The sequence below is a fragment of the Pongo abelii genome, chromosome 1 (genome assembly GCF_028885655.2).
Source record: "Pongo abelii isolate AG06213 chromosome 1, NHGRI_mPonAbe1-v2.0_pri, whole genome shotgun sequence".
Taxonomy (NCBI): Eukaryota; Metazoa; Chordata; class Mammalia; order Primates; family Hominidae; genus Pongo; species Pongo abelii.
The window spans coordinates 21,942,106-21,960,911 of NC_071985.2; the positions used below are offsets into that span (position 1 = coordinate 21,942,106).

The following is an 18,806-nucleotide window of genomic DNA, read 5'->3' on the forward strand; positions in this document are numbered from 1 at the left end:
TAATGTCTATCAAAATAGCAATAAAATTTTGCACAAAAACAAAAAAACAAAAATTCATATAGTACAGCAAAAGACTCTGAAAGCTGGAAGCATTGCACTACTTGACAGTCAAATATACTGCAAAGCTACAGTAACTGAAACAGTCTGATACTGGCATTAAAAACAGATAAATAGACCAATGGAGCAGAACACAGAAAGATGAATACCTCACGGTCTCACTCACGTGGAATCTAAACAAGTTGATCTCATAAAGTAGAGACTAGAAAGAAGGTTAAGAGATGCTGAAGTTTTAGAAGGGGGCTTAGAGAATTATCTGTTAAATGATAAACAATGCCTGTTAGCTAGAAGGAATTAGTTCAAGAGACCTATTGTAGTGCAGAGTGACTACAGTTATTGAGAATATATATATATATTTTTTAAAGTGCCAAGACAATGTTGAGCGTTCTCACAATAAAAATAACTATTGAGGTAAAGAGTTTTTAATTGGCTAGAATTAAGCATTTCAAACATCATGTGTTACAAGATATATATATGTATATATATAATTTTGTCAATTTAAAAATAATTTTTAAACACATCATGGAGCAATAGCAATGCTCCAAATACTGAGTCTGCATCTTTTTCACAAACTTAGCTGAACTATATAGAAAATACAGTTTTTATGATTTTTAAAAATGTCTACTTATCAGCTATAAGCATAGAAACTCTGATATTTACCAGCATGTTCTAGAACCAGCACAGAACATGGGAGTCACCAATGGACTCTATGGCTTTCACTTTAAGTTTGGGACACCTGGAGTTTCTGGTGCTGATGCTGATCATATGGATGACATTGAAGAAGCAGGTGGTGCTAACAGTCCCATCTCTGGCCATGGTGTGAACACAGAAATCAGGTTTGCATCCAAAATCACCAAGGAAATATTTCAATCCAAAAGCTCTCTAGATCTCTGAGTTTTTTAATACAGAAAATGACTAAGGAAGTGGCTTGTTATGTGATTATTTATATAAACTCTGCAATGTAAGCTGCACCCATTTGAATAAAACATATTGTGATATGAGTAAGAAACTTCCCAAGATTCCAGTATCAATGGGGAAGAAAAGATTATTCCAAAATTTAAATCCACAGAAGCATTTAGAAATTTAAATTAAATTCAAAAAATTAAATATAAATGTAAACATAAATGTAAATGTTTATTATTGCCTAATATATTACATAAACACTAAAAACTAAAAGATTCTACATGTACACATAAATTGTGCTATATGTAATTTATAAAAAACTAAATTTAAACTTTTTTGCTTGCCATTAAGTGTCCTTAAGATTTCTAAGATATATTTTTGCTTAAAGGGTTTCCAAATTCTGATGTTTCTTTATATAGTGATTATGATATATAGCCTACCATTATTAATGCTTTACTGATTCTAACTGATTTCATGTTTACCACATTTTGTGGTAGAATCTAATAACATTTCTTTCATACAAACATTACTAACTCAGTAATTTAATCCTATAAACTGTGTAGAGTACATCCCAATTATGCCAATTAAATGATTCAAATGGTGCATTTGTAACTTAAAAATGTCCTCAAACTCTCCAGTTAGATCCAATTTTTCACTATATTAAAAATTTCAAATTTCTTATCACAACCTACAAAATACTGTGTGAAATTACATGGACTGCAGAGAACTGTGAGAAATCTGTAGCCATAATAAGCAAAGAAGGGAAAGGGCTATGACTGATGCATAATTGGGGGTGAAAATAAAATAATAGTGAAGTACCAGAGATAACTATGAAATAAGCACAATTCCTCTTAATTTCAGAGGCAGTTGTACAGCCTGGGTATACATGTGTTTTCTTTACATGCAGAGTTAATGCCATCTCTTTATGCTGAATATTTCTAATCTCTTACTTGCAGCCAAAAAGTGACTTAAACAAGAATATTTACTGCTAATTATCAAGTATCTGTTATACCCCCAGGAAACCTAGCACTTTCCTGTGTTTGTTCACCTCATTTATATGTCAAAATAACTGTGAATTATGAAGCCTTCCCAGTGTACATCTAAACAAAGTGGCTCAATAAAGTGAAAAAAATTCAATTATGTAAAATATTAAAATGGAAACAAAAACCACGTAAAAATTGGCCAAAATAGGGTTCTCCAATTGAAACACAAAAAATAGAATGTACTAATTAAATAAAATGTAGCAACACACACATTGTAGAATTATATCTTAAAACTATCTTGTGAACATTAATACATTTTATGAAAGTTATTCTTAGAATTTCTCAGGAATATAGAGAAAATTTCATGAACTTTGGAATGAGAAAACTATACATTAGGTTTAGTATGATCAACAGACAAGAAAAAAACAGGATTTGCATAAGATTCTGAGCCAGCAGCCATAAGATTTTACAGAAGTAAATTCAATACAAAGCAGAGAATAAATATTTACTTTCAGAATCTTTGAGATTCCTAGTTTGCTAGTAAATTACCAATACTTTTTAAATTATATTTTGTTCCAATATCTTTTTCTTCTCAAAAAAGTACACACCTAGACTCAAACACAATTACATGCTCCATAATTCTCTTAAAGCTAACACTTACGTTTAGAGTGATAGACTTATAAAATTAACTCCATGTTAATCAAAACTAAATGTATGTATGTGTTTTTACAGGCCAGAGAGGTCACAGGCTCAAAGAAAAATGTAGTATGACCTTTTGTAAATAGTCATTCAGGATTCAAAATACATGGCTTTTCATTATACTCCTTTATAATTATCATTATAGTGAGCAATTATAATGGTTATACTGAAGATTATATAAGAGTATCATTGTCCAGTATTTACAAAAGAAAAAAATAAAAATATAACCTATGGTATGCTAGTCCATTTTGTGCTGCTAGAAGGGAATACTTAACATTGGCAAATTAATAAAGAAATGAGGTTTATTAGCCTCAGTTCTGTTGGCTATACAAGCATGAAATCAGCATCTGCTTAACTTCTGATGAGGCCTCAGGAAGCTTTCATGCATGATAAAAGGCAAAGGGATATCATGGCAAAAGACAAAGCGAGAGGAATATCAGCTTTTTTTTTTTTTTTAACAACCAGCTTTCACATGAACTAACAGAGAACACACTAACTGCAGTGGTAAGAACACCAATCCATTCATGAGGAATCTACATCCCTGACCTAAACACCTTCCACTAGACCCCGCCTCCAATATGTGGGAACACATTTCAACATGAGGTAAGGTACAAAAAAACCAAAGCATGTCATATAAAAAAAATTCCCCAAGTTGTTTGAAATTAAAAGCCACTGGGAAAAGAGATTACTAGAGGTGTCCTTTCACTGTTACCCAGTAGTGTATTGTTACTATCTGTTATCTACAACTTTGGGTAAGGTGGTATAGGTTAATTATTGTGGCAAGATATACTTCATTCAATGCAAAATATTCTTAACACATTAAAAATCATTTTGTTTTATGAAAAGAAATTGCATTCTAAAAATAACATTTCAAAAACTACTGTATTACCTTAATGTGCGACTCATAAAACAATTTATTACTAAAACTCAAAATGTTTCCCTATTACTATAATGCAAAATACTTCTCTGAATACCTAATGTGTTACTTAAAACACTGTTATACATCAACAAAAAGCATTTCTACTTAGATTTTCCTTATAAATGTTACATTTCAGCACCCTTAATAATTCATGAAAAAGTATATAAATGATGGTCATCTAATATAGAAGAACTTCTCATAGCTCTTATGCAGCAACAACTGACCACATACTTTAACATAAACAATAAATATAATAAAATGAAGTTATTTGAGATATGAATTACATCAATATTAAAATATATAATCAAAAATATAAAAACTTTTAATGCAAAAAAAGTATAACGTGAATGTAACTGCACTTCAAAAAGACATCATCTCTTGATTCATTTAAATTTACATACAACTAAATTATCTATTTTAACTTTGAATGATTCTCGACAATCAACACTTCTTTAAAGTAACATCTGAAACTGTTAGTGCCTTAGTACTTTCTACAGTAAATTATGTAATGTTTTATTTAGACTTAATTTTGGACATTTGTTTGTATTCACTGTATCTGTAAAATATATTCTACTATACGATAAACTCTAGTGTTTTCTAAGGTATATATCTTGAAAAAATGTTTTTCCACATTTGTAGGAAGTTTTTTACCCCCATAAAATCCTCTAAAGTTGAATAAAGTCTGAATAATTGTTTAAGGGTTTTTCCTCTAGTACAGATTCTATTTACAGGAAGATCTTTGAAATAAAGGTATTGTAATCTTTTATATTTATAAATTTCATTCAGTATAGTGTTATGCACTCTGAAGTTTACATTTTGTGAAACATCCTTAAACAGTCATTATGCTCATACCACTTTTATTCAGTATGAAATTACTGAAGCCATGTATAATGTTAGCAGTTTTTAAAGACTGCCACATTTTTTACATTTGTCAGGTTCCTCTCCAGTATAAATTATCTTATACTTACTATGGATTGAGGATTGGTAAAAACCTTTTCCACATTCTTTACATTTGTACGTTTTTCTCCAGTATGAATTCTTTTATGACGAGTAAGGCTTGAGAACTGGTTAAAGGCTTTGCCACATTCTTCACATTTGTAGGGTTTCTCTTCAGTATGAATTCTCTTATGCTTACTAAGGATTGAGGATTGGTAAAAAGCTTTGCCACATTCTTTACATTTGTAGGGTTTCTCTCCAGTATGAATTCTCTTATGGCTAATTAGGTGAGAGCACTGTTTAAAAACTTTCCCACATTCTTCACATTTGTAGGGTTTCACTCCGGTATGAATTCTCTTATGCTGAGTAAGGCTTGAGAATTTGTTAAATGCTTTGCCACATTCTTTGCATTTGTAGGGTTTCTCTCCAGTATGAATTCTTTTATGCTGAGTGAGGTTTGATAATTGAGTAAAGGTTCTGCCACATTCTTCACACTTATAGGGTTTCTCTCCAGTATGAATTCTCTTATGGCTACTTAGGTGTGAACACCGATTAAAAGTTTTGCCACATTCTTCACATTGGTAGGGTTTTTCTCCAGTATGAATTCTTTTATGACGAGTAAGGCTTGCAAACTGTGTAAAGGCTTTGCCACATTCTTCACATTTGTAGGGTTTCTCTCCAGTATGAATTCTTCTATGTCTAGTTAGGTGTGAGCACTCATTAAAAACGTTGCCACATTCTTCACACTTGTAGGGTTTCTCTCCAGTATGAATTCTCTTATGTTGAGTAAGGTTTGAGAACTTGTTAAAGGCTTTGCAACATTCTTTGCATTTGTAGGGTTTCTCTCCAGTATGAATTCTCTTATGTTGTGTAAGGTTTGAGAACTGGGTAAAGGCTTTGCCACATTCTTCACATGTGTACGGTTTCTCTCCACTATGAATTTTCTTATGGCTAGTTAGTTGTGACCACCAATTAAAAACTTTGCCACATTCATCACATTTGTAGGGTTTCTCTCCACTATGAATTTTCTTATGGTTAGTTAGTTGTGACCACCAATTAAAAACTTTGCCACATTCGTTACATTTGTAGGGTTTCTCTCCAGTATGAATTCTTTTATGTTTGGTTAGGTTTGAACATCGATTGAAAACTTTGCCGCATTCTTCACATTTGTATGGTTTCTCTCCAGTATGAATTATCTTATGTTCACTAAGGATTGATCTCCGGCTAAAATTTCTGCCACATTCAATACATTGAAAGATTTTGCTTTTAGTTGACGAACATTGAGTAAGTCTATTGTAATATTCTTTCTGCCCCTTACCTTCATTCACAGTTCTCCAGTCTTTCACTAAGTGCAAATTGTCAAGGCCCCAGCTTCTATGTCTTGTCAGTGTCACCTTTTGGCATAAATCTTTCATATCCTGCTCTGGCAAAAGGTCTTGAATGGAATATGATAAAATAGCTGAAAGAAATAAAAATAAAAAGTTATTCTGCTTACTAATCTTCAGTAAATATACTTTACAAATCTAATAAATATAATTATATCAGAGACATTAACAAGATGGCATAATAAAATATCACAAGCCATGATTCCTTTTTGAACATATAAACTTAACAAAAATATATGGACCAAAATGTCTTTTTGAAAACTATAAAATCTAGTTAAGAGTTTGCAACACCCTAGGTGAGCACAATTGCAAAATCCATGTAGAACAGAAAGTAAAGTTTGTTACATTTATACATACAGCCTTTCCTCCACCCCAATACAGCATAGTGCCTTTAAGAGTAAACTTCAAACTCCTGGCTTCTCCCTCAAAGCAAAGAACAAAAAAACAAAAACAAAAACAAAAAAACAAAACATCGCACATGTGCCCATACTTCTGGCTTTTAGGGGCTTTCCAAAGACTGGTTTCTGTTTCCCATAACAAAGACTGCTGAAAGAAATGGTGGTATGCTTTGAATGACAGCTTTGGTCTGCTAAGAAAAAGGTAAATAATTGCTACTGCAGCAGAGAGATCACAGTGCCACAGACAGACACCAGGTGTAACACATGATTACAAGTTTTTACAAAGAAACATGACCAAATCTCTTTAGCTGAACAGTAAACACACAATTCCAGAGAAGACAAATCATAAGAAGAGGTTTGAGAGGCTATAAGAATCTCCAGCCTGGCAAATAGCTATTAGCCTCCTCCAGGACAAAGCCACTTATAAAGAGTGTGATGGGTGGCATTTTATTAATGCCCAAATATGAACCAAAGATGACAACATATGCAAAGTTATCAGGCTAACATGGTCCCGTCAAGGAAACAAAATAAATAAAAAACTAATTCTAAGAAAATAAATATGTATAAATTATCTAAAAAATTCAAATGACTCATCTGAATGATGCTCAATAAGTGAAATGGGAATGAAGACAACTAAATAAAATCAGGAAATGTGAGTATCAACAAAATAATAAAATATATAACAAGAAACAAAGTGTGGGACTGAAGAATACAAGAAAATAACAGAAATATTTATACATAAGATGTAAAAAAAATCAAGAATAAACACAAAAAGAACCATAACAAGACACATTATAAGCAAGATTTTGAAATCACAGAGAGGAATAAGATGTTGAAAGCAGCAACAGAAAAGTGATGTGTCATTTATAAGCATTCTCCTATGGGATTACCTGTGAATTTATCAACAGAAACCTTGCAGGGCAAAAGGGAGTTGAGTGATATAATCAGGGTGTTGAAAGAAAAAACAAAAACTTTCAAGCAAGAATACTATTAACAGTAAAACTGTCCTTCACAATTAAGAGAAGGTGAAGATTTTCCAAGATAACCAAATGCAGAAAAACTACATCACCAGTACAACTGTCCTATAGAAAATGTAAAATGGACTCCAGCCCATTGAAAATAAAATGTGTCATTAAACAAAAAATTATATACAAATACATAACTGTCTGGGAAAGATGTACATATACACAAAAATAAAATTCTGTAGTTTTAGAATGATGGTGCTGAAAACACTTTTACTTACGCTTTACAATTTGAAAAATGCATGAGAACAATAATAAACATCTGTTGATGTCTATATAATATTAAATATATAATTAGTGACATCAATAATATGAAGTTTAGGGTAAATATAATGAAAAAAATTTCTGTATGCAACTGAAGTTAAAGCTATTACCAGTTTATTATATGTTGTAACTTTGGGGGTTTTAGTGATTCTCATGGTAACCACAAAGAAAATACCTATAAAGTACACATAAACACACACAGAAGAAGAGAGTAGAAGCAATGGCTACAAGAATCCAATAAAACAATAAATGACAATAGTAAGTAATTATGTTTTAGACAGCTATTCAAATATTCATCAACAAAACATCCTAATCAAAAGACTGAATAAACAGATTTAGAAAAAATTTCAAAAACCACAAACTATGTCTTGTCTCCAAGAGACTAACTTTAGACGACTGGCATAATAGACAAAGTGGCAGGAAGAAAGAAGATTCCATGCAAATAGTAACCAAGTGACAGTTGGAAAGGTAACAATTATATTGGGAAAAGTACATTATATGTCAACAACTGTTATATTTTGCAAAGTATACTTTAAGCCAAAATTGTCACAAGAGAAAATATAAACATCAAGTAATAATAAAAGTGTTCATTTATTGGGAACATATATAATTTATAAGCACTCATGAATACATATAAGATTTACTAAGAACATACGTTCCCCACTAGGTTTCCCAAATATATATACTTATTAAAAAATTCCACACAAATTTGAAATGCAAAGAGAACACTAAATGGAAAGTGAAACCACATAGGAAGAGTAAAATCAGCAAGTTGTTGGAACAGGAGGTCCTCTTCTTGCATATCTCCCAAAGCAACAAAAATTTATCAGCCATCTATGGACATAAGTGCCTTTGTGAGAGAGCTGGGCACCATAGCTCATATTTGTAATTCCAGCTATTTGAGAGGGTGAGGCAGAAGGATTACTTCAGGCCAGGTGTTTGAGACCAGCCTGGGTAATATAGCAAGACCCTGTCACACAAAAAGTATATTTATGTTTGCTTTGTGATTCAGAGAGGGGGTTGTTATACCCTGCTAAAAGCACAAGACCAAGGAAAGCCTTTTTCAGAAAGCAAGTCTTCCTTCAGGTGGCAAACTTGAGGACTGCTGGTCTTGGCTACAGACAAGGAAATGGCCCATTTAACATGATTCCACTTAGAATTCTGAAGTAACACTGTAACTGTCATTAACTCCTCCCAGCCATAGTCAAGAAGAGGTCCTGCCCATTCAGAGAGCTGGGGTCAGATGCTCATTCATGGCCATAGATGCAGAACTGCAGACCTTGACATTTACTGTGGTCTCTGAAGCAGGTGAATAACTCAGTTCTAGACCTTTAAGCTACATTCCATGGACAGTCCTGCCAACCTAGAGACCTGTGACTTGGTAAAAACCTCACAAGTACTGGGTGGGAGCCACACACATACAAACACTTGGTATTAGGCCAAGTGTCTGCCCTATAGATCAAAGTGCTGAAGGCAACTCAGTTGGCCAAGGAATAAGACAGAATTCACAAGCACACAAGCCCCTGGTAATAAGCTCACCAAAGATAGACCCCATTGTGGACCCTGCCAACAACCTTAGGACTCAGGTATATCCCCTCTCTACTATGAACCCAGAAAAGACCTCATCAGCCTGGGGACCCAATAGGATAAAATCTTTACCTGTATAAACCAGTTTATAAAAACTGGTAGAGGTGTTTGCTCCTTCAAATGCACAGACACCAATGCAAAGTGATATTGTGCCCATTATCAATGCTTCTATTTAACATAGTCCTGGAAGTCCTAGACAGAACAATTAGGCAAGAACATTTTTTAAAAGCCATAAAAATTGAAAAGAAAGAAGTAAAAATACTGCTGTTTGTTGATGACATTATCTTATACGTAGAAAGCCATAACAAATAAACCAAAAATCTCAGTAAATTGGCAGAATATAAAAGGTTATACAAATATCAGTTTTGTTCTAATACACTAACTACAAACCACTTAATAAAAAAAAACTCATTTACGGTAACATCTAAATAAATTTCTTAGCAAAAAATTTAAACAATTAAGTGAAAAATCTTTACATTGGGAAATAAAATATTGATAAAATAAACAAGAAAAAACAAATAAATGTAAAGATACCCAATGTTTATGAATTAGAAGACTAATTATTGTAAAGTGCCATATTATCCAAAGCAATCAATAGATTCAATAAACTTCCTATCAAAATTCCAATGGCTATTTTTAAAATAATGGAATAAAATTTTAAAATTTATATAGCATTACAAGACATTGAATAGTTGAGAAGAACAAAGCTGGGGGCATCACACTTTCTGATTTAAAGCTCTATTTGAAAACTATGGTAATAAGAGTAGGATGGAACAAAATAGATACAAAAAAATGGAACAAAATAGAGAGCTCAGAAATAAACCCATGCATATAAAGTCAATGAATCTTTAACAAGGGCGTCAAGAATACACAATGCACAAAAGATGGTCTCTTCAATAACTGATGCTGGGCAAAAAGAATATCTACATGCAAGTGAAATTAGACCATTTTTTCTTACATGATACCAAGAAATTAACTCAAAATAAAGACTTAAATGTCAGACAGAAATCCTTAAAAATCTTAAAAGAAAATATATTTTTAAAACTACTTGATATGGTTGTGGTAATGATTTTTTGGATATGACACCAAAAGTACAGGCAACAAAAGCAAATATTAACAAGTTAGACTGCATGAAACTAAAAAGCATCTGCACAGCAAGAAAAACAATAAAATAAGAAAACCTGAAGGATGGGAGAAAACATTTGCAATCCATATATCAAATAAAAGGTAGATATCAACAATATATGAGGAACTCAGAAATCAAAAGGAACACAATAATAATGATAATAATAATAAAATTGAAAAACAGGCAAAAGACCCAATAGATATTTTTCCAATGAAGACATACAAATGCCAACAGATATATCAGAGGGCTGACTATCACCAATCATCAGGCAATCACAAATCAAAACCATGATGAAATATCACTTCACACTTAAGATGACTAATACATATATATTAAAAAGTGAGGTAACAGTTTGACAATAATGTGAAGAAACAGGCTAAGCGTGGTGGCCCATGTCTATAATCCCAGTACTTTGGGAGGCTGAGGTGGGCAGATCACCTGAGGTCAGGAGTTTGAGACCAGCCTGGCCAACATGGTGAAACCTCGTCTCTTCTAAAAATACAAAATTAGCCGAGTGTGGTGGTGCACGCCTGTAATCTTGGCTACCTGGGAGGCTGAGGCAGGAGAATTGCTTGAACCCAGGAGGTGGAGGTCATAGTGAGCTGAGATCGTGCTATTGCACTCCAGCTTGGGCAACAAGAGCAAAACTCCATCTCAAACACAACACAACACAACACAACACAACACAACACAACACACAATGTGAAGAAACAGAAATCCTGTACTGTATACTTTAAAAGCTGTAAATTAGTGAAGTCATTATAAAAATTAGTATGAAGGCTCTTAGAAAAAGATACAAGTATCATAAAATTCAGCAACCCCAGTTCTGTGTATATAACCAAAGGAAATGAAATCAGTATCTCAAAGAAATATCTGCATCCTCATATTTATTACAGTATCATTCACAATTGCCAAGATATGACAATAACCTAAATGTTTTTAAATAGTAAATGGATAAATATGGTTTACATAAACAATAAAATATTATTCGGTCATAAAAATAATGTAATTCTGCCATTTAAACAACATGGATGGACTGGAAAGACATTATGCTAAGTAAAATAAGCCAGACACCAAAAGGCAAATACTGTATGATCTCACTTATACAAAGAATCCAAAATGATGAAACTCACAGAAGCAGAGAGTACAGAGGGAGCTGGCAGGGCCTAGAAGTGAATAAATTGGGAAGGTGTTTTTCAGTTTTTTTGTTTTTTTGAGACGGAGTCTCGCTTTGTCGCCCAGGATGGAGTGCAATGGCAGGATCTGGAGTGCAGTGGCTGCTTGCTGTAGCCTCCACTTCCCAGATTCAAGCAAATTCTCCCACCTCTGCTTCCTGAGTAGCTGGGATTACAGGCACCTGCCACCATGCCCAGCTAATTTTTGTTTTTTTAGTAGAGATGGGGTTTCATTATGTTGGCCAGGCTGGTATCAAACTCCTGACCTCAAGTGATCTGCCCACCTTGGCTTCCCAAAGTGCTGGAATTGTTGTTTGGTTTTAAGATGAATAAATTTAAAAGATCAAATGTGTAATTTTATGAATACAGTTAACAATAATGTCTTGTATGCTTAAAATTTGCTAAGGCAGTAGACATTAGGAATTCTCACTCCAAATCAATTTGAGTGTGTTAATTATAGTACAATGTGTACACATCAAATTTTTATGTTGGACATACATAATTTTTATTTGTAAAAGAGTTGTTACACACACGAATAAATATATATGCATGCATGTATATGTGTGTATGCCCCAGTAAGCTTTATAGTAAATAAAAACAAATTTAAAATATAGTTATTTAAAAATAAGGTAAAAGGTGGGAGTTTAATATATGCTCAGCAATCTTCCAAGCTCCCTAATAAAATAGTACTTTTTTAATGTAGGGAGTAGATATATTAAATTATATTACTGTTGATATTGTAACAATGTGGGTATAGAGTTTAAATTACCAATCTCAGTTTTTACTTAGAAAATAAAATTTTGAAGTAAAATAAGTTTAGATTTTCTTATACTTAGTGTTCTGATAAAATCACTGAGTATGAGCTTCTGTAAAATCACATTTGAAACCTCCATAGGGTAGAAAATCGTAAAGCTGAAAATACAACACGTTTGTGGTGTTCCTGGGATTTCTGAACCAAATGCCAATATACCACTACTCTTGCAAATTTCAGACAAGATGCAAAAAGAGAATTAAATGGTGTAAAATAGAGTTCCTCAAAAACATGTAGATATTCCTATGTTCCACAAAGCAATGGAAAAGCAGTCAGATTATATAGTGCCTTATAAACCATGAAGAGGACTTTGCTTCACTCTGTAACCTCAAAGGAAAATCACTTCATGGGTAGTGGAATCCTTAGAGAACTTAAGAGCATGGGGCAGAAGATGCTCCTGTGAGAGGAAGACAAAGAAAACCAGGCTTTTCTGAAGCAGAGCTGCCCATTTTCATTTCTGGCTTTCTCCTTGACATCTGGGCCTCTAACCTGTGTCATCTGCTTTATTTACTCCTACCTGCCTTGAAATTTGGCTACTATCACCTGCCTCTTTAAACTCCCAAGCTGTTTTCTTTGCTCTGGAAAGGTGATCAGGTCTGGATTAGACATAGCAAGACCTGTTTCATTAGAAAAAATAACATGACTCTTGCTGGCATGCTCCAGTTACCAACCTGGTATGGTGCTCAGTAGGAAAAACATTTTTTAGAAGGTTCTAGAAAATTACTCCAAAAATGCTGTTTTCTGACATTAACTATACAATATTTAGAAAGGATTTTAAATGTATAGGCTCTTTTTGTTTGCTTGTTTGTTGAGACGGAGTTTCGCTTTTGTTGCCCAAGCTGGAGAGCAATGGCACGATCTCGGCTCACTGCAACCTCTGCCTCTCAGGTTCAAGTGATTCTCCTGCCTCAGCCTCCCAAGTAGCTGGGATTACAGGCACATGCCACCATGCCCATCTGATTTTTTTTTGTATTTTTAGTAGAAATGGGGTTTCACCATGTTAGCCAGGCTGGTCTTGAACTCCTGACCTCAGGTGATCTGCCCACCTCGGCCTCCCAAAAACATATAGGTTCTCAACTCCACTACCCAATACTACTGAATCAAAACTTGGCAGTGTAATTAGATTGTGAGGTGTGGGCAACAATATCTTATGCCACTAAAGTTCTGGAATTACCAGTCATCTAGAGTGAAGAATTTAGACCACCTTAAAATTTATGTCAAGATGAAACATTTTGAAGATTTTATTTTCTACACCAACAAATTCCCAAGTTTTCCTTAGAAGCAGAGATCAAAAACTCATTCATGCAAATGACAAACTCTCAGGTAACAGTTCAGGAGTGAAAAATATGGAATCTGTAGTATGAAATATATAAATTGTGTATTGAAGTTATCCTCACCCAGGGAGACCAGGTTTCTGTAGTTCTCGAACATCACATTCCTATACAAATTTCGCTGGGCAGGGTCCAGGCATGCCCACTCCTCTGGAGAGAATTCTATGACCACATCACTGAATGCCAATAGTCCCTGGGGGGGGAAATACACACATATTTACAAAATGTGCCATGGGCAGAGTTCTTAATTTGACTCCAACTGAAGAGAGTAAAGTGAACTTGTTCTGGCAGAAATTGTCCAGTAAGACATTGTTTAAAACACAAAGATTCTCAAATGCATTCTGTAACTCTAAGGAAAGAGGATGGTGTAAGATTTACAAAACCAGCGTAGATGCTATATTTTTGTAAGTGTTGTAGTATAAAACTAAGGGCGCCAATACATGCATTACATATTGGGACAGCTATATTTACATTATACAGGATAAGCTGGATAAATTTCTCAGATGGAAAAATCATCTGAAGTTCCTCTCAGATTTTAATGCATACAACAAGAAATTGGAAATCTGTTTAAAATGTAGATTTTGATTCAGAAGGTCTGGGCTGAAACCTGACTTTTTGAATTTTGAACGAGTTCACCTGTGATGCCAATGCTTCTGAACCAAGGAGAATATTCTGCTAAACATTAAGTGGCAGAGCCTGCATTTATCTCAGTTCATTTGACCATTAAACAACAGCCTTCATTTTCCAAAGCAAAATATAGGCCAAATAATTTAAGAAAGAGAACTTCCAAATTAAATGTGATGGTTTATGCCCATCAGTTATTAAATCTCCCCAATGTAATTAATAATACAGAGAAAACTAATTTGCTTTATAGTGAAGAAATCTGTCAGAGAGCACCTTAACCTAGTGAATAAAATTAACATCAACTGTAACAGAAAAAACTGGTATCATGTGTAAAAATGCACAGGAGGAGGTTACAACATCATTGCTATAATAGCATAGGTCAAGAAGGCAAAATCTGAATCTAATCATAAACATCAGTTTCATGCAAAGTTCCATCAACTTTCCTTTAACTAATCCAAGGACCCAAATCCATCTCCAATGGGAATCTTGGGCATCCACCCCTGCCTATGTTCAACAGATACAAAAGAAACATTCATTTTGCAGGTCAAAATTTATAGTAAAGATTGCTTATGGCACTTAAAAAGCCTGAATGGATATAAAACATTGATATATAGGAAAGAAATATTTTTCACAGCCCCTTGACTATCATAAGAAAAATTTTAAAAGTACTTGAAATAAATTTATTAGGCAGAAACATTACAAATACATAAATAAAAGTCTGCAAGTTTTAAACACGTGACATTTCTGGAGAAACAGCTGACCCAGCCCTTGACCTAGTACTCATTTACCCGAGAATCAGCCATTTCTTCCTCTTTTTCTGATTTCTGTTCAGATGAGATTATCTGGACAAATCACACATCTTGAGAATATGCCTTTAGAGATGTCAGCACAACTCCTTCACCTGCTATGACCACACACACAGGCAGAAGGACCTTGAAATGCAGAAAAAGCTACTCTCCTGTTTCTTCATCATACAAGACAGGAACAATGAGCTCCTATGTAAAGGTCAAAATGTGAGTTTTCATTTTCCTGCTATCAAGTGCCCTTCTCTGCCATGGAAGCCAGCAATTTTGGCTACAACAATAAAAATACTGGCTGCACTGACTTGACCACACCAAACCAAAGGAGAGCAGGCCCTGTGACCTTCCTCTGGAACAAAGGCTGAACTCAACTCTCACAAATGTATCTAAGGGCCCTCATGCTTGACCCTGGCCTTACTTTAGGATCACATGGGGTACTAAACTAAAACAACACCAATGTTCTTACCCAGACCAACAGACAGAACCTGTGGGGAGGGTAAAAGTGGGAGTATTTCTTTAAACTGGACATGTGATCCTAATTGGAAGCTTAGGCTGAGAGCCACTTAGCTAAGCATTGCTTCTGAAACTTCAATGTGCATATATCATTTGCTATTCTGAGCCCCACTTTAAGTAACGTGATTCTGTAGGTTTGGAAGAAGTCTATTAACTGGCTTCTGTAAGAAGTCCCTGTTCGTGTTAATGTTGATCCTCCTAGGCCCATCATGAGTAGCACTTAGCTAGAAAAAAACAGGCACAACCAACAGAGTCCCTTTACACAATACTCTTAGCCCAATACAAATATTTATGATCCAAAGTGAAGACCACCAATCACAATTCTGAAACATGGCATCGTCTGCTAGCCCTTTAAAGTTTAAAGAGGACCACAATGTCTGGGCAAGCCTCCATTTGGGAAACAACTTGTGCATATACATTAATGCCATGTTTATGGAGCATGTACTATGTGCTCGGAAGTACACTACAAAGCACTACGCAGGGAACCTTACATTATGTGAGTTAATCTTCATAAAACCCTGGGAGGTAGGTGTGAAGTGTCTCATAATTGCCAGGATGTAAATACAGGGCATATCCTTTCTATTTCTTTTTCCATTTCTCTATCACTGATTTTAAAAAAGGCCAGGTGTGGTGGCTCACGCCTGTAATCCCAGTACTTTGGGAGGCTGAGGCAGGTGGATCACCTGAGGTCCAGAGTTCGAGACCAACCTGGCCAACATGGCGAAACCCCACCTCTACTAAAAATACAAAAAACTAGCTGGGCGTCGTGGTGGGAGCCTATAATCCCAGCCACTCGGGAGGCTGAGGCAGGAGAATCGCTTGAACCCGGGAGGCGGGGACTGCAGTGAGCCGAGATCATGCCACTGCACTCCAGCCTGGGTGACAGAGTGAGACTCCATCTCAAAAAAAAAAAAAAAAAAAAAAAGAAAAGAAAATATATAAAATAAAAGCTAAATATAAATGGAAGAGACACAGAAATAAGTGTGGCATATAGGTCAGAGGAACTTTTTTTTTTGTATTTATATTTACTCTTTTATAACTTGGAGAGCAACTACTGGATCTGAGGGAACAGAGAACAGTTTACTGAGCAAAATGTTTTTAGAAACACAGATTTTAATTAAAAAATAAAAATTAAGGCACCAAAATACAGTCTTTGGCTCCCATTTATCTGTTTGGATTTGGGAAAATTGTGGGTACCAGCTTTGGGGAGGCAGCAAGAGCAGCTACTCAAACCTCTGATCTCCCCTAATCAGTTTGTGTGAGGGGAAATTCCAGGGTGGAAATATATTTAGACAAGGTTTCGAAGAGGGTGAATCTGGGCAGGGCTGGGACCCTGGGCTTCACATCTTTATACCACTGGCTTATTTTCAGTTACGTCTTTCCTAAGGCTGCCCATGAGAAACTTGACTTTCACAGTTTGTGTGATTTCAATTAAGACAATTCTCTGTTCTGTAACATAACAATAAATATAATATAAACCTTCAGAATTTTCTGGCACTAATATATTAGAAGCTAAATATTTTATTCCTAAGAAGGTAAAAGCATTTACTGCCACCACCACTGCTGTACTACTACTACTACTACTAACTCCTCCTCCTCCTCCTCCTCCTCCTAATTCTTTTCAAGAATGGCCATTCAGGTAGTGACATCAGAACTCACAATAACATTAGGGAAGTAAGGAGCTCAAACGAAGCCCAAGTTCCCTGTGCACCTCTCTCTCTACTTTTTAAAAAAACTGGCCACATACTTCCAAATTCAAGCATTTATCTATATTTTCTAGACTGAAAGTTCCTGGAGGATGGAGCCATGACAGCTCCATTTGCTTTTCTAATAGCCACATCAAATGGAGGCAATTGGTCTATGTATTAGTTTGCATCTCCAGATCTCTTGGTTCTTCATCCAAGTACCAGGAAACTGAAGAAACTCCCATCTAGGTACCAACCAAAAAGATTCATTCTGTGAGGGGAGAAACAAACCCTAGATGCCTTATTTCTCTTCCACTGAGATGAAAGCAAAATACAACCCCATCAACAGTCTTCACAGGACATCCCTAAATGTCTCATAGAATCTTGGATGCTGATGAGAGGGGTTCCAGTAAGCTGAGGCTGATGTCCCCATGATGAATCAGGCAGGACCAATTCAAGGTATTCCTATGAGGCCAGGAAAGTAAATTAAACTGCCCTTGTAAAGCAGCCAACCCTGGATCCATGTGGGATACTACCTGTCCCTGATCAGCTAACTCTTGGGTAAGAAGAAAGACAAAACTATCCTACTCTAGTAAGAGTTCACAGATGAGGTGTAGTTGTGGTCATGACTCTGGGCGTTTTTGTGGTGCTGACCTCTCATTGCTAAGGTACTTGTTTACACTTACAGATTCTTACCTGCTGAAGGTAGGCTTTACTCTCCAAAAGAAACTCTGAGACACGGTGCTCTACCTTTTGCTATTTGCACAACTGCAGCAGGTCACTGGACAAAATCTACAAAACATGGAGAAACCCACTCCAAAAGAGGGACTTTACAAAGTCTATGTTGATGTCTCACAAGGTAGATGTCTCCCCTGAGTTTTCTATCCATCCTCAGTTCAAAGTCTAGCCCTTTATTTTGAATCTTAGGCAAATGCCAGCCCCTTTGTGTGGACTGTAGGCAGAGTCAACCTGGTTTACTAGTTCGTGGAGCTGCAGAATGGGGAGAAAATCTGGAGGAGAGATAGCCCTCATGAAGGCTTCTCTAACAGATGCTGAAGAACCCCAGGACCTAGATTCAAAAGTTTAAGCTGCAGATTTAGGTCTTTGAGGGGTAGGAATGTGACAGGTGCCCTCTGCAGATTCCTGGGCATTTGGACAACAGGAGAAGGAATGAAAGTTGAGAGTCTTAACACCTACTCAATACACAGATGTGAGCCCAGTTGTTTCTGGGCCCCATTATCTCTGACTCAGTTTTGGGTCTGAAGATGCCAGGGGCATTAAAAGAAAGAGCTGGAAGGTCTGGTTGCTGTTTTGTGAAGTTTTTTTTGTAGAAATATGGTCTAATTGCTCTCAAAGAACTGTAGATTCCAAATAGAGAGACCCTGCTATCTAAAAATTGTGCAATATTTTGCTGTACAATTGTGAGATGTGACTGGATGCCGAAAAAAAGAAAGGCCCCTTTACAGTGAAACCTTGTGGGTAACTTATATGTTTATATCATGTTTGGTAATTCTGGACAGTGTTTAAAAAGCAACTAAAAACAAAATTATTTTCAACTCCAGAAAAACTCTCCACAATGGTAGAACAG

At 35.3% G+C, this 18,806-nt stretch overlaps 1 protein-coding gene and 1 pseudogene across 3 annotated transcripts in view; both read right to left on the reverse strand.

The window, feature by feature from the left end:
- ZNF678 (zinc finger protein 678) overlaps positions 1-18,806 on the reverse strand; it is a 110,878-nt gene that overhangs the window by 16,327 nt on the left and 75,745 nt on the right. For 2 of the 3 annotated variants that reach the window (XM_054519198.2, XM_054519190.2), the window contains exons 2-3: positions 13,663-13,789; positions 4,530-5,956 (exon numbers count right to left, since the gene is read on the reverse strand). In XM_054519198.2, coding sequence (XP_054375173.1) covers positions 4,530-5,956; positions 13,663-13,696 — 1,461 coding nt within the window. In that variant the 5' untranslated portion in view covers positions 13,697-13,789. Of the gene's footprint in view, positions 1-4,529; positions 5,957-9,225; positions 9,346-13,662; positions 13,790-18,806 lie in introns of all 3 variants that reach the window. The other variant, XM_054519195.2, reaches the window with a different exon arrangement.
- On the reverse strand, positions 568-1,131 carry PONPYGV1R-PS1804 (vomeronasal 1 receptor ponPygV1R-ps1804 pseudogene; annotated as a pseudogene).